The sequence below is a fragment of the Pagrus major genome, chromosome 11 (assembly GCF_040436345.1).
Source record: "Pagrus major chromosome 11, Pma_NU_1.0".
NCBI classification, from domain to species: Eukaryota; Metazoa; Chordata; class Actinopteri; order Spariformes; family Sparidae; genus Pagrus; species Pagrus major.
Window position 1 is genome coordinate 8,716,888 of NC_133225.1, and position 27,169 is coordinate 8,744,056.

General features: G+C 41.6%; 1 protein-coding gene across 2 annotated transcripts; it reads right to left on the reverse strand.

The window, feature by feature from the left end:
• clocka (clock circadian regulator a) lies at nucleotides 1-26,806 on the reverse strand. 2 transcript variants are annotated; one of them, XM_073476069.1, is made up of 23 exons: nucleotides 26,754-26,806; nucleotides 21,212-21,299; nucleotides 8,466-8,687; nucleotides 8,277-8,368; nucleotides 7,880-7,939; nucleotides 7,479-7,627; nucleotides 7,284-7,375; nucleotides 7,099-7,188; nucleotides 6,858-6,978; nucleotides 6,385-6,498; nucleotides 6,179-6,297; nucleotides 5,491-5,573; nucleotides 4,665-4,771; nucleotides 4,004-4,151; nucleotides 3,793-3,868; nucleotides 3,562-3,697; nucleotides 3,362-3,462; nucleotides 3,090-3,254; nucleotides 2,341-2,499; nucleotides 2,000-2,209; nucleotides 1,687-1,874; nucleotides 1,225-1,495; nucleotides 1-969 (listed from the first exon to the last, which is right to left on the reverse strand). In XM_073476069.1, exons 4-23 carry the CDS (start codon nucleotides 8,294-8,296, stop codon nucleotides 751-753), a joined length of 2,628 nt encoding a protein of 875 aa, XP_073332170.1. In that variant the 5' UTR covers nucleotides 8,297-8,368; nucleotides 8,466-8,687; nucleotides 21,212-21,299; nucleotides 26,754-26,806; the 3' UTR covers nucleotides 1-750. The 2 variants fall into 2 exon arrangements, with proteins under 2 accessions (XP_073332170.1, XP_073332169.1); XM_073476068.1 differs by having other exon boundaries at nucleotides 26,563-26,789.
• Nucleotides 26,807-27,169: the final 363 nt, after the last annotated feature.

The following is a 27,169-nucleotide window of genomic DNA, read 5'->3' on the forward strand; positions in this document are numbered from 1 at the left end:
GCCACTGAGCATTTTAAGATCTTTTTTTCTGAGAGTACTAGAAAAAAAGCATATTCAAAGCTGCAAAGAACAGACTACGCATTTCATTTCATGCATCATATAAAATATTAGTTCTTTCTTTTTCATATTATTTACATTATATATTACACATGATGTTCTGTACAGTAAAAGTTCAATCTACACCACGTTCTTAAAAATATTTTCTGACTCATCATATTTTTTACATGAAAAACAAGAATAGGAGAAAACATCCAAAACAAACAAGCCTCTGGCTGTTCTGCAGGACGTCCATAAAGCTTGATAGAAGCTTCGCTGCATTGACTGGAGAGCTCTGCATAAAATAATCCTGTGAGGGCACACACACACACGCACACACAAACGCACACACACACACACACTAAACACACAGGGAGAGGGCCACGGGAGGGGTGTGAGGGAGAGTCCATTACAGGGATTGAGGCTCCCTGTTTTCTTGGAGAAAAGGCTTCAACCCAGAGCCGAAGCCTTCTGCCGGAGCCACAGAGGGCCCAGTGCGGTTCTCTGCATCACTCTGTGCTCAGGAGTAAAGTGCAAACAGCAAAAGATCCTTGTGAGGGGAGGGAAGCCAAGGCCTTCCCCGTCCAATCACTTCTCAGCCACTGAGGCCTGGTCTCAGTGCTGCACTTCCAGCAGAACTCCTCTTTAGATCCCCGTCACAAAGACACCCACGTCTGGGTGTGGCTCAGTCCACGTCTGATTGGCTGCAGCCAGCTACTGTTGCTGCGTCGCAGAGCGATCAGACAAACTATCCGCCCTGTGAGGGGCCAGCTGCTGTTTCTGCTGCTGTAACTGCTTCTGCTGTTGTTGTTGTTGTAACTGTTGTTGTTGCTGCTGTTGCGTTGTGGCAGTGAAGGCACCCTGCTGCTGAAGAGGGAATGCTGCCTGCAGGATCAACTGGGTGGACTGGTTTCCATGAAGAAGCCGAGGAGCCTTGAGCGAGAAATTTAGATGAGTTAGTTCTTAGGAAGCAAAGGAATTACTGCTGACTCATGTATAGATAGATTTCCTTAAAACAGCACTAAGTTACAGTGGCATAACAAACTCACTGTGGCTGCTACCAATGAAGAAAACTGTGATATTGAGACACAAACAAACATCTCAATAAAGTAAGGCTGTTTGAAATAAAACCAAACAACAGAAAGTCGCCTAGTGCAGCCTAACTGTTCACCTCCAGCCAAGTGTTACCTGTAGGAACTGTGTCTGCTGCTGGGCCAGTGGAGCCTGCCCTGGCTGCATGGCTGTGACCTGTGACTGCTGCTGTACCTGCTGCTCCTGCTGCTGCTGCTGCTGCTGTTGCTGTGGCTGCTGGGAAATGCTGATGGTCTGGGTTTGGCCCTGCTGAGGAGCAAAGGCCGTCACCACTTGACCCATAAACATTGTTGTGGGGACCATGACTGCCCCACATGCCATCTGCCCCGTCACTAGCTTGGTGAGCAGCTGAGGGCCTGCAGGAAACCTGTCAGAAACAGGAAGTGGGCAAAGGAAATAAAGTCAGGAATAATCTTCATCTGCATTGTAGAAACGCTTTTACAACATCAAATGAAAATGGTGGGCAGGATGATGGTGCAATCAGTGAACCTTTGCTGTGAAGGAAAAAAAAAATAACCATGACAATAAAGAGGGCAACTTTTAAGTGAAGATGCAAACCTAATCTGAGCTGAACGGTCCTGTGCGAATGTAGCCACAGCAGGAGTGTTGGGTACAGAGTTCTGAGCCAGGCTTGTTGCAATCTGGACCACGTTAGAGGAGCTTTGCTGAGGGATCATCATTGTGTTGTAGAGGGACGCAGGCAGTTGATTCTGTTGAGGCTGCAGGGTGAGAGACGACCTCTGAGACTGAAATACACAAAACCAGAGTAAGAGACAACATCTCTAGCAAACAAAGGAACAAAATGAAGTGAGGAATAAATGTGTCAGTTCAATGAACGTGGGAAAAAGTAGGACAATTTAGTTATTCTGACCTGTGAGAGTGCAGTGCTCTGTTCCCGTAGGAGTGTTTGTTGCTGCGTCTGGGGCTGGACAGCATGTTGTTGCTGTATGCTGTTCTGCAGAGGCCCTGCAGACACCACCTGGCCCTGCATGCTGAGTGTTCCCCCCTGCTGCACAGCGTTCCCCTGGGCCAACTGCACAGAGCTCAGATTTAGTCCTCCGGCTCCTTTCTGCAAGAACATCTGAAACATACATCACAGATGCTGACTCCCTCTAAAGCTATAACAGTAAATCCAAACAGTAAATAAAGAAAACAATAGAAAAGCACAACATGATATATCTATTGGGCCACACACTCCTGAGCAAGTCTCACCTGCAGACTCTGTCCCTGCACTCTCTGCAGCTCATCCTGGATCTGACGCAGCTCATCCTGCTGCCGCTGAATGTTGGCCTCGATCATCCTGGTCCTCTGCTCCAGCTGATCTTTCAGGTTTTGCATGGCTTCTAGCTGGCTGCAGAACTGCACCATCGACTGTCAAAGAACAGTGACACAGCGGGAAGTGAAATGCCAGCTGCTGAGGTGGTTCATGTGAGAACATTTCTATCAGGCACAGCATGAGATGAGTAATTCATTCTAAACACTGATTCAGTGTCACGTTATGTTTGCAGACGTACGCCGGCTTTTTACCGGCAGTATGTTGTCCGACAGATGAAAATATCACGGCAAAAATAAATAAACAAAATAACTTAAATATAAACTGTGAGAGGGCAGGTAGGACAAATCATAGCAGATCATAGCGTTTGTGTTTTTTTCTTTTATTTTTCCATATGGCTGGAAAACAGCCAACAACAAAATCTAAATCTAAAGGTCTAATGCTGATCAAAATCTGTTTCTTTAAATTGATCCTATTCAGACAATACATTTTACAAGATCAGAGCAAATTCTGAATTGATGAACAAAATTGTTAAATACATTTTTCACACACTTGTCTCCTGCCATGGAACAACAGATGTTAACTAGCTTGTAGTACTTTCTCTGATACAGCTAAAGCTGCGCACTGTCCCTGTCAAATAAACAAATTAAAAATGGACAGAATCGGTTAGATTTTATAAACATCTTACTTGGCTGCTGGTCCCAACTTCTTGCTGTTGAGGCTGCTGTTGCGGTTGCTGCTGCTGCTGCTGCTGCTGCTGCTGCTGCTGCTGCTGCTGTTGTTGTTGTTGTTGTTGTTGTGAAACCATGGATGGTGCCATGTTCTGTCCTGTATTTTGGGAGCTCATCGATTGCTGATAAAGGAGACACCAAACAAAAAAGCATGAGGATCAGTTAAGTCCTCTTTTTATCCCTAATAGAGCCATTTGACACCAGACTCTGTTATTGTCCCTTCACTGACCTGACTGCTGATAGATGATCTCCGTTGTGACGTCATCTCCACAGCAGAGATTGACTGACGACGTGGTGTACTCCTGTCCGCCTGAAGCTTCATCTGTGATGCTGGGGGAGATTATACAAACACAACACTCAGAAAAACTAAAAAAAAAAAGAAAAAAGTAGTAGTAGAAGTGTCAACAGCTGTTTGTTGATGGAACTTACAGGCTGGGTCAGACACAGCGGTGTGCGATGATTTGCGAGACGAGGCCGAGGGCGTCCGGCTGTGGTTGAAGCGCTCTAGAGCCTCCTTTAGGCTGGACGTGTTAAGCTGGGACTCGGAGCCTGAGTCCTGGGACTGCTGTGAGGTGGAGCAAAAGACAATACATTCACTGAAAACCATCGTCACAGATTACTGAGCCATCATTTCACAATTAATGTCGACAGATGTCTCACCTTGTCTACTGTGATATCAGGTTGTGATTCTTCAATTCCAAGTTCTCTGCGCTGCTCTGCTCTTACTTCAGCATAACTGTAGAGCAGAGACAGTGAATAAAATACACTTATATGTAACATTGTGGTTAAAGTTACAGATGTGGTACGGATGCATTTTTCAACTCTTGTATGGAGGAATGTAAAAATATCATCCGTTTAATCTTCCACGTACCTTACAACAGTGTGAGTGCAGACGATGAACTCTGGTCTTGAGTTCCACTGGTGGTAGGTGATGTAGTAGTGGGTCTGAAGCCAAATCCACTGCTGCCCTTTGGTGAGGAATCTGTAGTAGCAGGACTTTCCTTTGCCATATTGCATTACTGCAGATACACAAGGAGGCAGAGCAGAGTGACATTCAATATCTGAAAGCTAAAAAAAAAACCTGACAATCGTAGATCAGCTCATATTAAAGGCTAATTCTGCCAATTTTAAACATTAAAGTGTGCTTACAGGTCCTATGGGGTAATACTGTTTATGTGAAAAAGTAGAATAAAGCCATTTGTGGCTCCAGAGGAAGACGACAAAATTTCACAGTCACAGTTTAAAAACAAATGATCAAAATCAATACATCAGAACCAAAGATATCACCTTTTTATTCCATGCATTCTTCTTCATTTTTATAATCTGGTGCCTATATTACCCACAATGCAACTTAGCCACCGACTGCCCTCACTAGAGGCAATTTATCAGATTATGCAGCTTCCTCTGGAGCCACAAAAGGCTTTATACTTTTTTCACATATGCAGTAGTACTCCCCAAGACCTGTAAACACACTTTAATGTGTGTTAATGGTGGAATTACCCTTTATTGAAGTCTGAGAGAAATGTACTCACAGTGTTCGTGGCATTTGGCCAGAGTTTCCAGGTCGTCTACATGGTAGTAGTCATACCCTGATGTACCCAGGACCTCAAACGGGAGATAACCTATAATGGGTGGAGCCCTGAACAAATAAAGAAAACAGTATTGAGATGAGTCAGTGATTGACCTCTGGACAGCTTCTTCTAATGTTAACGTACTCATACTGTCCTATGAATAGGTCATCACGCACAGTCATTAACGGGCTATTAATCAAGTTCACAGATGAACCTTTAACTCGTCTCCATGCTCTTTTCATCGCCGCTGCAGCAGCAAAACCACATTTAAAAAGTATGTCGTGAGTACCAAAGAGTTAGGCTGCTTTCACACCTCCACACCAAGAAAGACAGACACACTGTTGCCTTTTAGTTCTAGTCCAGTTCAGGCGGAATAAACATAAAGTCATACACACTGACAATTCACTCACTGAAGTGACAGGATCCACGTGGGGAAAATCTCATTCTGGTAAATGACACTACTTGAAACCAGGTATGCTGTATTTTAAGCGTTTATCTATTTTCTTCAGAGTTACAAATTGCTCATAAAGAAATGACTGATTCAGGTCAGTATTAGTCAAGACTGAAACTGGACCTCATGCATCATAAACAGTGACTAACACACAAAATGGCATTTAGTATCATAATAATATGGGCTTGTTTACTGTGCAGTCACGACATTTCACTTGTCTTGTTGCACCAAACAGGTTAGGTGTGAGAGTGTTCATTGGTAAAACAAAAACATGTAACGCAAACACAAACAGCACAGCAACAAATATATTTTGACACATTGGAATAAGGACTGTACCTGTGGTCCAAGAAGAGAAACTTCCACTCTAAACTATGTCTGGAGGTGAATTCCTCATTTGGCTCTTCTACAGTGCACATCTCCTGTGAGGGGTAGAGGTGAAGTGCAGAATGTATTTAGACATTTTCTACAACTGTTTAAAAAACACCTTTACTAAATACAAAATGATCTGAGCGAATGCTGAGCTGAACACGAAGGAGTCCAAAGAACCAGATTTTAGTATTTACATTCCTCTTCTCCCGTTTCTCTGGTATTACTTTGCCTCACAAGTCTTTATGAAGTTACTGCTTCTCTTTAATTTAGGTTCTGCTGACTCAGTTTCAGTAGCCCCGTCTTGTGTATTAATCCACGATGATGATGGGCCAGCGTTTGATTTTATTCCACACTCATGGTCACCCAATTTCCAACAGACTAAATAAAATTAACAGTATCTCTTTAACTCAGCGGGAAGAAAAGATAAAGTGTTTTTAAACAAAGAAAAGTGGTTGCCAACCGAGGCAACAGGGGACTGTACACAATGGTTGACAGGAGCCCAAATGTGTTTGCCCGGGGTGTCTGGGCAACCGTTACTGTCGAGTTCTGTCCTAATTAAAACTACCTTTTTCAAACACTGTGACAGGAAACTGAATGTGTGTCAATCAGATAAAAGGAGAACTGAGACACTGAAGAACGAAGAGTGACTTCTTACCTTGATGAACTGTGGTTTGGCAAGCCTCACGGTAGCTATGAGACACACTCTGTCTTCAAAAGCAGAGTGAAGCGATCGCTGAATCACTCCATCAAAACCGTTGCGGGTACAGTTAGGCACTGGTGACAAACAAAACACAGAAAGGTTTACAGCCTGGAAGACTGAACTCAAGTTTCAGACAGCTCATATGCAGCAGTATAACTCACCATTATTCAGGGACTTGAAGTTTCCAATGAACTTGACATATTCGTACACAGGGGGCTCTTTGGGGTCGATCGTCCCTCGGAGCATGTGGCAACAGAACTCTAGCTGATTTTTAGCTGAAAAAATAAGAGTTGAAGAAATGAATTGGCACTAGAGATGACTAAGCAAACCAGTAAATAATATAACAGCATAATAAGATAAATGGAAATGCAAAGATTCCACTTCATCTACTTTCAGCTGCAAGAGTGGATCATCTGTTGCCATCATGCCAGCATGGAAATCTGATTCGTTATCCGCATATTTGATTTTTCATAGGCTTTTAACACCAGATGCCCTTCCTAGTGCAATCCTCCCTATTTATCTGGGCCTGGGACTAGCAGGAGGTGGGGATCAAACCGCCAACTCTGATCAGTAGACACCCTGCTCCACCTCCTCAGCCACAGCTGCTTAAAGTAAAAAAAAAAAATCCACTTACTTTTCAGATATTCAGGTGTCAGTGTCTCTCCTTCCATGATATGAGAGGACAGAGCCTTGTACACGTCTGAATGCTCCCCCGCAGGCAGGAAGTTCAACAGGTTCTGATCCACAAGATCAGACTGAAACACATGAAATATCCGTAACAATGATAAATCCTTGAGCTTGTGTGAACAGGTGGCACAGTTGACACGTGGGCATTGTTACAGACTTGTAATACTGACTCTTCACATGATACTCACAGGTAAGTGTTCGAGTAGGGACGTCACACTCTCAGAGACGTAGATGATATTCCCGTCAGTCATAATTGCAAGGAAAAATCCATCTAATGCCTGACGGAAACAAAATGTACTCTTTTAATTCACTCACATTCCCGAAAAAAAGAACAGAACATGTGAAGACTCCTGCACTCCTGCTCTTAACTTACCTCCAACATCAACTGAGTGAACTCTTCATTACTAAGAAAAGGAGGCTTCCAGTCTTGTCTGATCTCCGTTGACTCTGACTGAGCAGCGATTTCTGATAAAGGAGACATGAAAACATGTCAACAAACGGGTCCAGATGAAGACGGTGACTCACAACGCAACAAATCTTCATGACAAACCGATGATCAGTTCCTCACCCTTGTGCTTGTGCAGAAAGTCGATGCTTTTCTGCAAAATAGTGGACTTGTCCATCTTGCGGGTGTTGCCCGGCAACATGGTGCCCAGCTCCTTGATGAGGACATTGAACTGGTCTCTGCGTTTCTTCTCAGACTTGTTACGGGACACACTGTGGGTTCAGACACAGTAAGATCAACAACACGTTTTCTCTTGATAAACTAAACTAACAAAAGACTACAACTGCCTCTATTTTGGGCAAATACGCCACATCAACAAGACTAAGGACAATACGATATAGCCCTGCTTAATGTTTGACAGCAGGTAAGTTAGATGTATCTTTATATGCAATCTTGCCGAGTGAAACTTTCATAATCACACAAATCTGGATCTTGGATCTGAATACAGCCCACAGGGATCTTACCGTTTTGCTTTGTCCTTTTCATCTTCTTCCATTAACCCATCAAAGATACTGCTGTCATCCCTGCAGAGAAAACAAACCAACAGTTGAAGAACATCCTCTGATATGTGTTCTCCAATAATCTTTCATGAGCTCTTAAGAGAGTCCTCTATAATGCATTTTTTATTTTGAGGGAAAAGCAGGACAAAAAAAAACTGGAAACATAGACACAATTGTTTTTAAATTATGTAACTGTTCTAAATAATTCATCTAGTAAAGAAACAGTGCATATTACAGTGAATGAATGGGTTTTTGGATTGTTGATTAGAGAGAAAAGGGTGTTTGAAAAAGGTATTGGATAGACTACAAGTTCAATGCAACTGAGTAAAAAGAACTGCAGGTAACTCAAAGTTTGACTCACTGGTCAATGCTCGAGGTCATTTTGTATCCTGTTCAGGGTCGCAGTGTTGGAGAGGGGTCTTTTAATCGTGAGGTAGACATTTGTGAATGAACCTTTGAGAAAGAAAGACCAAATAAAATGTTACAACAGCTTCATCGCCTCCAGGTGATTCAAAACAGCATCAAACCAGATTGTAAAACTGAATCTTACCTTACTGACAGTTTAGCCAGTCCTGTGAGAGGATGAGGAAGGTGCTGCTGGATGAAGGTGGGGTCTGGGTGGACACACTGTGGTGATGGTGGAGCGCTGTGAGTCTTGGAGTAGAGTCACGGAAAGTTTCCTCAATCAGAGGGCAGAGAGTTGACAAGAGGTCTTTCAGAGTTTTTCGTCTGCTTCGGGTGTGAGTGTGGCACATGGCAGCAACATCTGAGCCTAGAAGAGGTAAGAGAAACAGATATGTCCTTAGACTAGTCCACAATCCTTTTATGTAATGTTATCAATTTGCCTGCATATGAACGGTAGAATGCAGTGTACCAAAAGTGAGGGTAGCTAAGGAGAAAAGATGAATGCGATTAATTATAACCACAGCCGTGCATATAAAGCCGTCTAGCCCGTCTAATATGAGAGACAGCATCGGACATAGCCAGATGGCCGGCTATCCCCTGATGCTCTGTGACGGTCCTTTCTTTAACAGCCGTGCTAAACTCAAAGTGGTGCAGCAGTCAGGCTGAGGGTTTCTACATCCCAAAATGGCACACGTCACACTCTCCAATTATCCAACTTAGGCTAATGACTGCAGCAAAAAATACAAAAAGGTAAGCACCGGGGTTGAGTACAGGGGGTCTGTATGAGGGACTCTAATGTGATGTGTGACAGTGGAGCCCAAAAATGAGAGGCTGTGGACAATGGCTTTACATTTTCCACCACCAAAACTGTATCAGATTTTGGGAGAGTAAGGAAAGTGTTTTAATATATGAATGTTTGTGAGTGGTTCCTCTAATTTAAAAGAGGCAATTTGCCATAACTTCCAGGAAATAATCCAAATAATCAGGGATCATGCTTGAATGTATTATTATGACCTGGATACGGCACTGCCACTCAGCCTTGCTTCAAGGCGACAACTTGACGGAGAAGAATATAAAAATGTGGTATGTAGATATGTAAGTTTCATCACGATATGATATTATATCGATTCTTTGGATGACAATATGATATTTGCCGATATTGCAAAGTCTGCCACGATTTCGATTCAATTCAATACAGGGGGGCCTGCTATCGATATGACATGATATCATATGCCCATTTAACACAATCTGTTATTTATCAACTCACAAAAAGCAACTAAAATATGATTTGACAATTTTATTACTGAACTCTTCAGTGGAAATATTATTTTATCAATGGTTCCTTTAAGTGGAAAACAATCTATTCTTTTTAATAAAAAGAAAGCCCTGTTTAGAAAGGAGTTGTGCATCGACGGAAACCATGACACAGACGTGCCATGGAATTTTCAAAATAAAGGCGTAGCTTAACGATGGCGGCGATATGAGTCGATGTTTTCACTTTGCATCGATGCTATTGGAACGTTGAACACTGAATCAATATATCGATCCAGACCGATGTATCGTGACACCCCTACATGTAGAGTGTTTCACTGCTCAATGATTAAATATAGGCCAAAAACAAATATTTCTAAACCTTTGTTTGACTGGTCTATTATTGAACACGCCCGTCACTCACTGTACCATCACACTCAGTACTGTCACACTCCCTGCCTTCCCATAGCACGCCACCCACCACCACCATAAGTAAATTCTCAACCCGTGGGAAACGCTGTCTGCAGTCATAGTTTGAGCCCATCAATGACAGGCAATGCATCGCCCAACTCTATTCTCCTTCCGCAGGTAGGCCTACAATAGATTGTCAAATTAAAATGAGAAGGCCCGCTGGGTCTCTAGCCTAAATATTTGACCCATTTTATTTCGTGAACCAGTTACCGTCAGAACCTGTGTGGGAGGTTTTCTCACCATAATGGCCTATTTATGGTTTGTTGGTGAGAAAATCCCTTCAGTGTTACTCTCCACGGCTCTCTCATGGCACGAATGACACTTCCATTCATACCATAAAAATGTTTTTAATATTTGAGGGATTTTTATTTTTACATTAGCTCATCTATTCACATTCAAAAAGAGTTTAACTGAGGTCTGTTATTGTGAGCAGCATTTGGGTAAGCCAGTCAGCAGAAAACACAGCTGCGCCTACTGATAAAACTGGTGTAACCACACATTCCCATTCATGGCAAGTCCCCAAAATACCAAACCAAGCCACCGCAAGCATCACAAAAATGGAGCTCTGTTTCTTGATTTGACTTCATCATTTCTGTTTTATGTTGTTTGGTTGTTTTTTAATCTGTAATAGAGCCTAAGACTATTGTTCCAATTTTAGAAACAATAAAAGATATTCTCAAAAGACAGTATAATTGCCTACATAGAGGCCCAATCCCAATACACCCCCTTCCCCTACCAATTAGCTCTATGCCTCCATTTTCATGCCTAAGGAGAGGGTATCCCAATTTTTGTTGGGATAGAGGGTTAGGGTGAATTATTAGGGCTTCATGGCTCTCAAAACTGAGGTTTTTCAGAGGCACACTTCACACCAATGAATGTATTATGGTCTTTTTCTTTATAACAAGCATAAAACAATTGCTACTAGTTTGCTGATGTCTCAGTAGCTAGCTTGTGCATTATTATTGCTGATTTGTGCATGAAAGTCACACATTTTAAAATATTTTATTGTTGCATTCCCCCTTTGAAATTTAACTAAAGTCCAGCAGCAAAATTGCTGCAGTTGGTACCGCTCCCCTTATATCAGTGCAGACTGGCAGGGTAGGAGCACGGGTTGCTAATATTAAGCCTATAAAGCACCGCTAGTGGCCATGTTCTTTTTATTTGATGACCTAATTGATAGCGTGAGGTTGTGAACGAACTGCAAGCATCCCTGCTTTTCTTTCTCCATCAGTGGCATTGTGATAATACCAGGATTGCCACAGTTATGAGCTGAAGACGTCATATCGGAAATGTCTGGTCACAGCTGTTTACATAAACACAATCAACGTCAACTGATGATGTATGAGGGTCTTGAAGGGTTGTTTCATTTCATAGGGGGAGAATCCAGCCACCACCACATGTAACTCTGTTCTAACGGGCAAGGGTTCACTCAAAAACGAGGGTTAGGGGTAAAAATTGTAAACGGGATTTACCCAAAGATAAAAAACTAAGAATAAAATACATGAAACAGACCTTGAGGATTTGATGTCAGACATTTTTTAACTGATGAACAATTGACCAAGGATCACAACACACAGCATATGTTTGAGGGAAACCCCACTCAGTTGTGTTGAGGCTTAAATTAACTTTCCATGCCAGGTTCATCAAAACAAGGACAAGAACAAACACTCTGTGTTTACACCTTCATGTTAAGACACGCAAGGGAAAAAATTACAGTAAGTGGCAGCGTAGGTTTTATCATGGACCATTGACTTTCAGCTATGCATTGTTATTTTACAGCTCACTGCATGTGACCCTTAACGACACATATAAGCTGCAGAGAATGGGTGTCTTATCTAAGATTACCGTTTTGTCAACACAAGTGGCCAAATACATCTAAAAGGGAGTGGAGAGTTCTAGCAAAGGGCTTTCTCTACGCACTGAGTACTGACAGAACAACTGAGGCATGTCAAGCTGACAGGAACGCAGACCAAGACTGAAAAAAGGCAAAAAGAAACAGTGGATGCCAGAAAACTTGAGTGATATGAGAGCAAAATAAGAAGAGGAAAGAAAATGTTACCCACTGACACCAGTGTATCAGCAGCGGCTGCAGCAGTAGCTGCAGCGTAGAGTGAGTGTTGTGTAAGCGGGAGAGCAGAGGTTGTATAACTGTGATGTCATCCGTGCTTCACTGACCTGCTGGCCCAATGACCTACTTTCCTCCTCCTCCGATCTAACTTAATCACAGCTCCACAGGCAACACCTTCCTGTTCTTACCAATAACACTACGCTCCCTGTCAACACAAATCCTTTAAAAGTCGAAATTTTTTCACAGCAAGTACCTTCACAAAAGGCGTGAGCAGGGAATCACACTGTCTGCATATCACATTTTTTTCGTTTAATCACATGATATGCCAAAGAGTCCCGGTGATCCCTAAGCCTCAGCTTGCATACGTCAAAGAAAAAAGCGGTGCACACGTTTGAAGGTGCTGAATTTTCAACAGTCAGTTTTTAGTTATGTCAACCACACAGACAAACAGACGTATTCAAATGAACACACCTCACACATGCACATGGAGTATTTTTACACTCTGAATCACATCAAACACATCATGTTTTTTCCATTGCTCACACAGCATTGTTCAATGTGTGTGTGTGTGTCTATGTGGGTGTGTGCACGCATATTCAGATGTAGGGCAGCAGAGCTCTGAGGATATGAGTCACTCTGAAGTGGATCTCTGGCGCCGCTCGTCACGCACCCCGCCACACCCCGCGCTGGGATGCCAGCGCAGCAACGGTGCCAATGGGCAACACCATAGCAACCGGCCTCAGCGTACGGAGTGAAAATAGCCCGGCTGAATTCCTCCGCAGCTCAAACTCCCTCCGTACACTGACAACGATAAGTCTGTGGATATAAAACACTGTGACAGGTCGACCTGTGCAGCACTGCAGTAACAGTGTCTTGTAAACATTACAGTGATGTTCTTTAATAACAGTATGCAGTCGACATCACTCTGCATCATTCAGAGGGAACCAGTCACAAGCATCCCCCCTCCCTTTTTCTATTATAAAGCAGAGTCTGGCCATTAAGGAGAGTGCTTTTACTATTAAATTAGTGGACATGGAAAAATGAAGGGAAAAAAGATGAGGTAGGAAAGGAACAAAAGGAAGAAAGCGTTTATCTAATGAATCAGTACGTTCAGAAATTCATGTACCCAGTGATGAAACAATCCAAATGTAAACCAAAGACATGCAATCAGTGTTCACCAGGGATACAGCTTTTGTACTTTTATGCTCCAGCAGATAGGATAACTTCACTGCATATGAGAACACTGCACTGCTTTAAAATTTAAATGAGGATGCATCATTTTTTAATTCACAATGCTATCAAGTCAAGCTTCTCTATATCATGTTATACACAGTTTATCAAACATAAAAAAAAGTAAGAAGCTTTTGAAACATTGTGGAACTTTCATCCCTGAAACATCTGATTGAATATGTTTCTATTTGTGTACATGTGTACTCCTGTATTTTGTTTTTATCATTATATATTTTAAAATGGCAAATAAAGAGTCCCAAACGAACAAGGTTCAGTGAAATGTCACAATGCGCTGTCCCGTTCCTATTTATACCATTCAAGCCTTTGCAGCCTCTCTCACTCAAACATTTACCAGGTGACATCTGCCAAGTTTTTGAGGGTTCAGGGCTTAAGGCCTTAGGGGGGGATATTGGGATTGTGCCCGAGTCTGCAACCATTCTAGAGGCTCTGTAAGGTTGCACCTGAGGTAAATGCTAACACTAGCATGGCAACTTGCTCACAATGACAAGCTTAACACAGATATTTAGCAGTTTAAATGTTTACCATTTCCACCATGTAAGTTAGGGGTGCTCCGATCAGGGTTTTTGGAACCGATCACCGATCACCGATTTTTGAAATCAGTATCGCCGATAACGATCCCGATACCGATACCAGAGCCTCTATTTTGAATTTGAAGCTTGCTTTTTATAGTGTAGCATTAATTATCAAGTTATTTAATTAGGTTACCCTTGAACCTGTATACAAAGCATTATTAAATTAAAGACATGAGGGTATCATGAATTGACTCTTTTATTTGCAGGAATTTGCAACATTGTACATAGTTGAGGCTCAGCTCAAGACTGTATGCTCCTAAAAAATGAAACAGCTCTACGTACACCACCATGTGAACATTACACTCTATAGAAACTGTAATACATGTAGTTGCCTTCCAGTAAAAAAATAACACACACATATATATATATATTGGTAACAACAACTTTTCTTTCTTTCTTCCTTTCTGGGGAAAACAACTGGGCTTATTAGATAGAACAGGGCATTTATCAGTTTGCTCCTTGTAAATATATAAACATTAAAGGAAATAGCCAAATAAATAAAGTCACACAGTCCTTGTAAAAAAAATAAAAAGAAATAGCCAGATAAGTAAATAAAGTCAGACAGCCCTCACAATTCACCTGCAATTAACAAACAGACAACCAAAAAGTGCAGAACAAGTGTAGCAAAATACAGTAACAATTATTGTACCTAATACAATAATGTACCTTTTAATGAGGTAGCTTTTTATGAGCTGAGAGAGAGAAAGAGAGGTGTCTAGAGTTCAGACAGACAATGTTTTATTATTTCCTTTGCTTTCCTTTGCAAGCAGCATCACTGGCAGATTTACTTTGAGAAAGATGAGCATCTCTGCATTTTTTGCAGTGAGCTTATTCCTCTTTTCATCTATAATGTTTCCCGCTGCACTAAATAGTCTTTCACTATCAACACTTGTGCACGGTGCACAGAGATAAGCTCGTGCAGCTTGTGCAAGCGATGGAAAGCGGCTTCTATTGTCCTGCCAAAAAGTAAGTGGTGTTCTGTTTTGTGGGATGACTGCCTCAGTTAAGTAGAGATTCATCTGTGCTGATGATGGGTTGCCCGAGTCAACACCATCATGTTGTTCACTGTCATCCAGTAGTTCTGCATACATAGCATGCAAGGAGCCATCTCTTGGTACCTTTTCTGGTGGCTCAGAACCCTTTGCCTCACCACTGTGCTCCTCTTGTGGTCCAGCAGCATCAGTCAGACTCAGAACATGAGAGAGAAGCCCACGGATCTGTTGCTTAAGTTCATCTGAGAAATATCTGTCCTTGTACCTAATTTATTAACAAGAGAAACAAAGAAAAGACAAAAAATTAATTGATCCATTTTATGTATGTTGTCATAGGTTATTATGCTATGCTGACAAGTTGTGACAACCATACTACATTATTGCCATTATAAAGTTTTTCATTCACTTTAGCCAAAGCTAGATATGCATCTGAGTTGGAGAGCCTACTAGTGTTGTCAGAATAGTCTCATTTTTAATTATAAGTCTGAATGTAAAGTTTTAAGTTCAACACGAATGTACCTTCTCTCCCTCCCCCCGTGTCTATCTCAAACGCGCGCACATACTGACCCTGTCCCCCCCCCCCCTCCTCCTCCTCCTCCACCCACACACACACACACACCGACAAAATTTATGAATGATGTACTCACCTCGGATCGAGGACTGTAGCAATGGTGTACAGTGGCTCGGATTCAATATCACTGAATCTCCTCTCTAGTGCGTCCAGCAATGTCGCTTTGGAGGTTTTCACTCCTTGATCAGTGTCCGCTGTTTTCCGCAGTAGACGACGTAGAGCCCGGGTGGCTGGTATCACATCTGCTTTTGCATGGCAGACTTTTAAATGCCGTATTAAGTTTGTAGTGTTGAAATTGCGCGTCTTATCTCCTCCGCGACTGATTCCCTTTGAGCAGACACAGCAAACAGCAAATTTAATGTCCTTTTCTGACACTTTGTAAAACTTCCAAACCGGTGACGCCATCTTAACTCTTCATCTGTAATTGTCTCGCGGTAATTGTGTTGCGCGGGTACTGCGTCACATCGGCTCTTTTGATCGGTGAAAATTAAAAATCCGGTCACTTCCGATACCAGGTATATCGACCGATGCCGATCGGGTTGCCGATCGATCGGAGCACCCCTAATGTAAGTTTATCATGTCAGCATGCAAAATTTTGACTTGACTTGAACCATCCTCTGGGGACCATGAATGTCTACAATAGGACCCAACTGATTAATCTGCCAGCCAATTATTGTCTATCTGAGAATAATCGTTATCGGCCAAAAGTTGTCTGATTGACGCAGATGTTAACACTTGCTGGTGACTTTACTTATTATGTTGCTTATACACCTACCTATTACCTAAATATAAAGATTATAATAAATTCATCATTTGTAAATATAAGCTGAATTTATGTAGACATGCCTTGCAGTAGGAAAAATGCTTAATGTCTGAGTTTCAAAATGTCCCACGTGACTTTAGACATTTGTAACACTATTTTTTAAATCAACCAATCGGTTATCAGAATTTTTTACTTCCTAATATCGGTATCGTCCCCCAAAAAAATCGGTCAGGCCCTTGTCTACAACATTTCATGGTAATCCATGCAGTAGTTTACAAGATATTTTATTTTGGACCAAAGTTGTGCTCCAATGAAAGCCGCCACCCCAGAGTCATGTCCCTTTTACCCCTATTATAACTAACAACACAATACATGTATAACATGCATAGTTGACAGTCAACCATATTGAGTATATTGATATCAATACAGTACTGATATAAATACTCTCAACCAGTTAGTTCCCCAGAAAAAGTCATCAGTGCATCAGTTTAGGCCCGGGAGGTAAAATGTTAGAACATTGTTCAATAGAAAGTTCAACAGTTTCACTTAAATGCATTAAATGCAAGCTGCTACGAAGGCACATTACGAATACGTCCTGGCTCATCATATCACCTGAAAACGGAGTGTGCTAACAGTGACACGCAATCAGCCAATCATTAACAGGTGTGTTGTTCAGCTGCACCATGGACATAACAACATGACCAGAGTTTCGGAGAAATGTTTCTGAACGCTATCGTCAAGTTTCAAAGTTTTATTGTACATAATTGTGTTTTTAATGTCTGCAAATGAACTGTCAATGAAACACAAATGCTAAACCGTGTCGGATCACGGAGACCGAGCTGGCCAAGTGACAGGCATCAGATAAGTGGCAGGGCAGCGGGGCGACAGCTAGGTCAATACACCTTTAGATCCTTAGAGTCTTTAAACCAACACAGAAAAACAGCAAATTCTTACATTTAAGTAGCTGGAACCAGCAGATGTTTGACATTTTTTCTTGGAAAATGACTGAAAGTATTTATTATCAAAATGGTTGGCAATTTCTTTTGATTGAATGATCAATCAATCAATCAATTATCGCAGTTCATACTATGTGAGTTGCAGACAGGGCTCACTAATCGAGCAGCTGTCAACTTAATTGCTCTTTTAGGCCATCACATACTGAATATGAGGACTGTCTGGACTCATTCAATTAAACAGGAAGAAATGGTTGTTTTTCAAAAATATTTCTTTTAAACAGTCATCAAATAATTGACAGATCATTTTAGCACTATTGTTAACACTCCCTAAAATACCTCAAATCATCCCATATATTATTGATACATTTTTCAAAAAGGGACATTTTTAACCCCTGTAAGCAGACAGAACTGTCTGGCAAGCCTTTAATCACATGGCTAGGTAAACTCTGGTGTCGTAGCAACCCTTGTTTTTTCTTCATCATCTACGTCACATCCTGACACCCGAGAGCAGGATTATGAAACCCTCAAAGATCCCAGGTGTCACACCAGACCACAGCTTTTACATGAATTCAAGAAAGGATTCAGTTCATCGGTTAAATCTTTTAAACTCACCGATACTGGTAGAAACCTCTCTGTATACTGTACAGTGAAAAAAAAAGGCTTTGTACTCTGGTTAGGAGCCCATAAGGAGGAGGGGGTGTTCTTCTCCATCAAAGTGTTGGGAAATATCTAGGATAATGTTATGCAGTTTTTAACCGCCGGCAAGCAACAGACTCACTGCCAACGAGGTCACACATATCAACAGAAACACAACGAATCCTCAGTCACACATCCTGTCTGAGGCAGCATCAAGGTGGCATCGGCACAGGGATCAAGGATGTGATTCCCTCGGTTTACAGGCGTACACGTTTCCTCGTGACTGGGTCATGACACGCGACCGAGGGTGATTTTAATAATGTCACGGTCATTTGGCCTGCGCGCAGTAAAATCCACAGCGCAAGCTTGTCAACACCGCCCACCACACTGCTGCACAGTTGTACCAACCGAACCCTCAACGCTGGACAGCCAGCTGTGTTTCCACTCGAATCGCACACATCCACAGGCCCGGCAGCACAAAAGGATTCTTTGTTTTGCATTTTCTCTCCACAGCCCACAGACAGGAATGTTTGAGAGGCAAGCAGCAGTGGTTGGCAGGGGCCCCTCGACTGCTGCTGGCCTCCTCTCCCAGCAGAGCAGGAACTCAGCCAGGGGCCTCATACGATGCCAAGTGGGTCATTAGAGTTCAGAAGGACGACTGGCAGCACAAGAGAAGCAATCGAGAATGACTATCGACCTACAGTTCTGCAAGATCACAATCTATGAGCAAAATTTATGACCGACATGTGACCGCCAACAATTAATCTGGTATATGAACGCTAATTATGCTAACCAACCGACCGCTCAATCAAAAGCACATTTAGTTCCCACAGTATAATGCAGCAGTGCTCTAAGAAAGTTAAACCAATAGATACCTATATGATCTTGTCCTTTCCCAGAAGACTTTGCACCATATTTTACTTTCCTCTACAGATTATTGTGTCAAGTCACGCCAAGCCTACACAATCACACTTTATTACCTGCAGCTAATCTTAGATAAGGAGCTCTTCCATAAATTAAACACGATTCATCAGGCAGAATCGGAAACAACTGATACTGATCCGATAACCTCACAAGGCTCATACAGTATAAACACGCAATGTAATAAATGCTGTGAGTTGTAGTTGCTGTCGGTATTATTGTTGAAACAGTCATACAATTCATTGATTAGTTGACTGACAGAAAATAAACCAAAAATATTAATAACTGATTAATGAATGATTAATGATTAATTCATTAATCATTCGCTGATCCCAGCTTCTAAGATGTGTGCTGCTTTAGTCTGCATTTAATTTGAAGATCTTATCTTTCATTGTAGACTGAATGAGCGTTTTGGTCAAACAAGAAAGTACTCTGAAGACGTTACCTTGGGCTCTGATATGATGGGCATCTTTCATTATCTTTTGACGTGTTGTTTTTGTTGTGAATCAGTGATGAAAATAATTGTTAGTTATAGCTACAGCCATAGCTGGCATCAAGTTTGTAAAAAACACAAACATTTTTTCATGAAAAGTCTCGCTGCCTACTTGGGAATTTGGTTCCTTCTTTGGTATGATCGAAACAAGGCATCGCACCAGATAAGGCGCAGAGGAAGAGCGTACAACATTTTTTGTTCAGCATTTTAACTGATCATGAGAGACTAGAAAGTGAAGCACTAATTACTGTGTTTTTAAATAATTTTCAAGCTGCAAATATGGCTGAGAAAAGAAAGCATTGGAGCTTCACTTCATTTGTAAGAATGACTGGACGGTTCCACGCCAAAGCTTAAGGCTGCCACAACATTAAAAGCACCAGCAGGTAAAGCGAATAACATTGATCATCTCCTTACAATGCAGACAAACTTTGGTCCTGGCACTCATGTGGATGCCACTTGACATGCACCTCATACCCAAACACACAGACCAAGTAAACCCCCTTATGGCAACAGCACCCAAGGAACACGACAAAGAGCTCAAAATCCCCCCGATCCAAAACCAACTGAGCACCTGGAAACGCTGGAACAAATCTGAACCATGGAGGCCCCAACTGTAACCTGTAGGGTCTGCTGCCAATGCCCTGGTGCTGTCTGATGCTGTCCTCCTGTGTCCTTGTTTGGTCAGAGCTGACTTGTTTTGGCATGTTCCACGAATGCTCGATCGGATCTGGGGAGTTTCGAGGTTGACACCTTGAGCTCTTCAGTTCATGTCTCTCGCACCGTTCCTGAGCAGTTTCAGTGGTGTGGCACAGCACATTGTCCTGCTTGAGGGGCCACAGCCTTCCAGAAGTACTCTTGCCATGATTTACATTTACATTTAGGGCATTTAGCAAACGCTTTTGTCCAAAGCGACTTAGAGTAATTCATACATACAATGATGGCGGTGGCTGCCATGCAAGGTGCCGGGTTCAGTATCTTGCCCAAGGACACATCAACATTCAGACCAGGGGAATCGAACCAGCGACCTTCCGATAACAAGACGCTGGCTCTACCCCTGAGCCACAGCTGCCTCATGATGGGGTGTATTTGGTCTGTCATGGTGCTTGGGTGGGTGGTGCATGTCAAGTGGCGTCCACATTATTGCCAGGACCCAAGGTTAGCAGAACATTGCATTGTAACGAGATGATCAGTGTTATCCACTTCACCTGTTTGATCCTTTTAATGTCCACAGCATGTTATAGGAGTGCAAAGCTAAATTGATAAAGTTCTCTTAACATGACACCAGCAATCTTATGTGTCCAAAAGGTGCTAAACTCAAATAAAAATAACTACACCTCTTACTACAACATACTTGGATGAACCAGCCCTTTGGGTGAATACACTAAAACAAGATAGATATTATCATTAACATCATACTCAAGAGAGGGTTCAATCCATAGTTTACACCTAATTTGGGATGCTGAAAGGTTAACAGGTTAATAAGAGGCAAAGTCAACACACCGTTCAAAGTGATGTTTGGTTTACATTAAGATTTGGGTAGAATATGGTTTAATTTAGAAATTATATATTTTGGATCAACCTTGGGACGTAGATAAACACAAGCAAGCTAACACACACACGCAGGCATAAACCCACAGCTGGCAAAGGCACGGGAATAATAGCAATGGGAGCTAATTAAGAGTATCAGCAAATAAGGTTGCAGAATATTATTTTATAACCATCCGTTATCCGAAAAATGCTGTGAAACACTCTGGTGACTCAGTCAACACCATCTCTATTCCATATGCATTATATTCAGGAGAAACTACGACAGCCTGCAGATCAAAAATAGACTGAAACATGGATGAATAATGCCTCTGTGACAGCTTGTCTTGGCTAGCCTTAATTATCCAAGACTGTCCACCTGACTGATCCTAACACAGTCCACTGCCGCCAAGATGTCTTACCTTTTGTCTTTGAGTGATGGTTAATTAAGTAACTGCCTTCACGTCCTGATGGATGAGCCTGTAGTAAACCCGCGTCTGAAATCTTCACCTGTTGAACAGCAAGAGAAAACAAATGAGCGGCTGAGATCTAAGAAACTCACAACTGAACAGAACTAAAACATCTGGGTCATCGTGAGCCTCCCACAGCACTGCAGAAATAAGAGAGCAGCTCTGAACACACACACACACACACACACAGAAACACACGAGTGTCTCTTGGATTCATTCACAACCCGAGCCCCTGGCCATCAGCTGAGAAGGGGGTCTACTTCTCTGCAACGTAAACATAAGCATCTGCTCCGAGAGGTGCAGCAATTCAACTTGCTACTTTGTACTTCTTTGTGTAATTATTGTATATTGTGTGGTGCGTAGGTAGCGTGTATGCATACGAGTGTGTGTTTGAACACCACAACTTGGATACTTTATAACCCATGTCACGATAAAGGAGTTAATCATACTTAGTATCATAAAAAGGCGCCAGTATCCTACTGATGATAATATACTGACCTCGATCTACAATAACAATTATTGAAGGAGTCCTGCTATAAAACATACTGTAGGTAGTGTATCCACGTGGACAACACAGAAAAACTCTCACAGTGTTTTCTACAAATTAAGAACTTGAATAGCAATTACAGTATTTATTAGTCAATCATGCTCTCCTTAGTGGTAAGAAATGAAGCAGAAGAATGTAGAGTGTATACCTCCACCAAGGCCCAATAGTCCCTTTTAATTCAATCCAGCCTAATCCAATATAAAATATAACATGCTTAGTTCTGCTAGATCCGGATTTTGATTCGCATCAAATTGTAATCACTAGATCAACAGAGACCAGCCACGTACAGAAATGTTGAAAAACGCCCTATCTTGTGAATTAAAGGGGCACTGTGTAGATTTGGTGACGAATTTCTCTGATTTTTTATATTTACAATATTAATGAGATAATAACACAAACTTAGAAATATTCAGTTTTTCCATAACTGAATATAAACTGAAAATAAGGTCCCCAGAACTATGTTTGACGCTAGAAAGGTGGCAGGGTCCGCCAAATGTGAGCAAGTTACTTGTCCCTCATAGCAGTTAGGTCAGTCATAATGGTCCTTTGAATGACAACAAACACAACATCATATCTTTTGTATCAGTTCCAAAAAAGTCCAATGAACCTGTTAATGTCTAGTCTAAGTACTGAGGAGCTAGAGGTCCCTGTTGTACCTCTTCTCCCCATCACTTTTGAGGGAAAACCCAATAGACTTGACCCATTTCTGTTTGATCATAGTAAAATCTGATAGTGTAATTCTAAGACAGTTTTTGATTGCATCTGATCTCCATGTAGGTCAACTTTGCTCCATCTTTACAGGAAACAACTACTGCTTTTAGAAAAAACACTGAGTAAGTGTTACTGTAGTCGTCTCATGAAAATTTAAAGGTCACACATATCCAGTGCATTCGTATTTATTTCACTTGAATGACAATAACATTGTAATAAACCCAACATATAAAGTAAACTGGACTCTTACCCACAAACACAGGTTGCTGTGCTTGTGTTGTGGTCGTCGTATCCAGCCATTGAATCAGTAACCCACTTTAACGAGTTCAAAAGTTCATCTCTCAAACAAGTCTCCCACTGCGCCTCATCAGCTAGCATTACTGCATCATCGCTGCCTCCTCTGAGACAACCTCCAAAGACGTGTGTCATTTGTCAAGTAACGGAACATTATTTTGACGGCTTGGTCGGTGATAAAGTGGAAAGAAATAATTGCTGGCAAACTCCCTGAATCTGACTGGAGTCTAGGAGAGGAAGAATCCTCTCAGCTGTCAGAGAAAGGTCAATCTGACACAAACAATCCTGTGTAGCAAAAGGATTTTTCTGCAGCGGATGTTGCTGTCACTGGATGTTGTGTTTTCAGGATAGGAACTAAAGAAAAAACTAAATTTTAGCAGCTCATATAGCATTAGTTCATTTATGGTAAAATATTGAATTAGAAAATATCTGTCCAATATCCCTCGTAGACAGATTTTGAGGATAATGCTTGTATTATTTCATCTCGTCAACACTTTTGCCATTAAACTCTGTTGTTGCTCAAAAACCCATTAAAAACACATAAAAGGGTCATACAGCTGCAATAGGTAACATATTCCGTCATTACAATGAACATGGTCAGTGGTGTCAGTGGATCTGGAGGTGTGTTAGTGATGGCTATCAAAGGCCTTTTAGGTAAAAGCAAATTATATTCTCCCTAATTAGATCATTTACTGCAACAGTGTTAACAGACAACAGACAAGCAGGAACATATGACACAGCTGTCTGCTTCAGCAGCCTAACAACAAAAAAAAACATTGATTTCAACAGGAAATATATTTCAACACACAACAATAATTACTGCATGTGCCGCAGACTGCAGACCAAATATTGGTGTCACCAATGTATCTGCTGCAGGGCCGTCAGCGGGAAACGTCAGCCTGTAGCCATAACAAGGCTCTTCTCGTGAAGTCAGCATATTAAATGGCTGTCAGTCACGACAAAGTCACATGCCCTCTCCTAAATCTGCAGCCAGTCACATTAAAAGAAGTGAAAGCTAAACGTAGTTACCCTGATATTTTACACAAAGCCATAACAAACACGGAGGTACCATGACTACTTAACCTTTTTTTTTAACGATTATATTTAAAATTAAAGGGTTAAAAACAACCTCAAGTGTGCGACCCATCATCTGTCAGGTCTTCAATACAAGTACAAACCCCTCTGTTTCCCCTCGTAACCGGAGCCATGTGTTTTTGTTTTGTCCCACGCTACATAAATTCTGGGGTGGTTATTTTATGATCGACCAAAGTTCTGGGATTTGATTAAAAAAAAAAAAGATGTAGCTTTGGCAGGACATTGTGTTTTACTTGTAAGGAAAACTCCTAAGGCACCACCTATTTCTTTGTGGCTTTGCACTTGAGTTGAGTTGCCTTGTGTCTGAAATGTGCTACACAAATAAACCTGCCGTGCCTTAGAGATGTTTTGTCTAAATACTCGGTGAAAGACAGCGCTGCTCAATTATTTCGTGAATGGGATTCTTTCATAGATTACTTAAGACCTTCACCCCTGACTACTTCATCCTTCCCATCTGCTCCCTTTTCTGTTTAGTTTTTTATTTAGTCTACATTTATATATTTCTTTATTTTTTCTTCTTTTTTATTACAAGGTTTCAATGTAAATGTATTGTCATTTTCATGTACTATATTTACTCATGTACTATACTTTATTTTAAAAAGATTATTGAAAAAACTCTACTAAAAAGCTCTAGTATACCTGAACTTTTCAATGATAAGTAACAGGGATTAAACTGAAAAACACTCCAGATGACAGCAAAGTCAGGGTCACCTCTGACAAAGACCATGTCAACACGCTTAGTCAAGTCTTTAACCTCATGATATCAGATTGTAGCAAACACATGGTTGGCCTTGACTAATAAAATAAGTTATATATGTTAGACAACACTATTTTTAACGGTTGTGAAGCGTGAAAGCTGCTGCTACTCCTCGATTTGTGCACCACTTTGGTTGGTGTAGCATGGGAAATTTCTCACTGATGTCAGGAGGGCGATAACCCTGAGGTTATGACGCCGCACAACTCATCCTTGAGACACTTTCAATGAACAGTTGTAAAGCCACTGCTCTCTGCTCAAGGCCTCGACTTTTTACAACTTTTTACTCCACCTCAGCTGCAGAAGCAAAACATAAAATCTGTAATACAGACTACAGCAAGTCCCAAACCTCAGCATTCATTAACAGGTCTCTAATCAGTTTGGGGTGCTCAAATCTGCTGATCATCAGCACTAACTGGGGATATATACAGTACAGTGCCAGTCTAATGAATGATTCAAGCTGCCCATATTAAAAGCAAAGCCGGAAAGTATTGCATCTGATTCAACACTTACTCCTTTGTAACAGAAAAGCCTGATATGACAGGCGTATAGTAATTACATTATTAGGCGCAGCACGTAATAATGTAATCTGCCTTATCTGATAGTGTTGTCAGTCCCACCCCAACTTCTTTCTGAAAAAAACAAACTTGCCAGTGCCCTGCTGCCGAGTTTGCACGCTATATTTTTCTCATAACCACAGTGCATTGTACATTACACGCATACATTGGATGAATAAAATGTAAAAGCAGGTGAAGAAACTTCATAAATGTGTAGCAATGTGTAAAGGATGCCAAGCATGTCGGATAGCAACGATCTCCCAAAGCAAAGAGAGCACGGACTTGATAGACTCGCCTCTCCTTCGCCTGCAGCCAGCAACAAAAAAGATGTCAAAGTATTTTTCTGTGCTCCAGTAACAGCTTCAACAACTCCATCGTCAAACTTAATTACAACATCTCTGTGGTGTTTAAACATACCTGTGAGGCATTAATAATTACCAATGGCCTCTTTGAAGGTATAACTCTGATTGTGGTTGTTTTTCTTTTTTACAGTCACCTCGGAATAGACACTTTTCACAGCAGATGGTGAAAATGGTCTATAGACAATATGTAATAAATAGTAAAAATGTTTTTTATTGACATAATAGACAAGTATTTACACACCTGTGCTGATAAATACTAATGTATTACCCAACTCTGTCGTCAAATGACACTGAAAGGATGTTACCGGCCTTTAAAATGAATGAAACCATTCAAACATTAAACTACAGAGGACGTCAAATAGCTCCATTAAACATCATATTTGAACTTTATCGCCACATATCACATTGAACTGTAATAAAATCTGATTAAAGGTGTTTAATTATTAAAGCGATATTCTTTTAAAATACTTGCTTTCATTTACTCATAGTACGAATGAAGTTCATGTATGCAATTAGGCTGAATTAGAAAAAAAACCCACATAATATCTGAGCTGTAGTCCAAGCTATGAAACATGAATCTGACTCAGAGATCCAATGTGCCCATTTAAGTCTGTCAGTGTCAAATAATTACTGAGAAAAACATCCCATTACTGCAAAACACACAAGATCCTGTCCCCTTTTTCTGATGACATATGAAGCCAAAATGAAACAAATACAAAAACATGACATGCACAACTCATCATCTACCTCCTGTCATCTAAAAACAGGTCAATGTCATATCTGTTATCTGTTATCAGCAGAAAATGAACATGCAGAGAAAAAAACAAAAAAACAAGACCGGAGAGAAACGCAGCTGCCACAGATCTGTTAATTAACACCGGGAGTAAACAGACATACATGTTTAAAAAAAAAAAAAGAAGCAGTGTGTGTGGAAAAAGACTGTGACGGTGAGATGTGTACGGTTGTCAAGTACGTGAAATCACCTGAACTGAAGTCAGTCTTGAAGTGACAAACGTAGGTACACACGTCTATCTGTCCGTCTGTATCTCCCCGCTGCCGGTGAAGCCGGCCGGCACAGCGGGCAGTGATTGCTAGAAGGCTAACGCCACCTAGCTCGCATGCTAACGTCAATTACAGCAACAAAAACAACAGATTTGTAGTTTGCCACACTTACTGCGACGTATGACACACACTGCCGGAGGCACCTGTATCCGTTTCGCATCAGACAGCCGACTTTCCCCCCCCCCCCCCCCCTCCGCTGGCTGGCGACTTTATAATGTAATGTTTAGCGAGCGTTTCAACTCGTCCGCAACAATGTACCGTATGTGTGTCAGCCCGCTTTTAGCCGGAGCTAGCTAGCTAAGCTAACGTGCAGCATTAGATAAGAATGTGGGTCACCGGGCCTCCGGCCAGTCTCTGTCACCAACCGAGCCGAACCAGAACTGTTCCGTTTGCGGCTTTTTTTTTGTACGTGTGAAGCCGATAGCACACTGATAAACGCGATATGAATACGGAGCGGAGAGTTCACCGGTACAGATGTCACACTTACCCCGACACAGTCTCCCCTCTCATCGGGATATCCCCGCACCC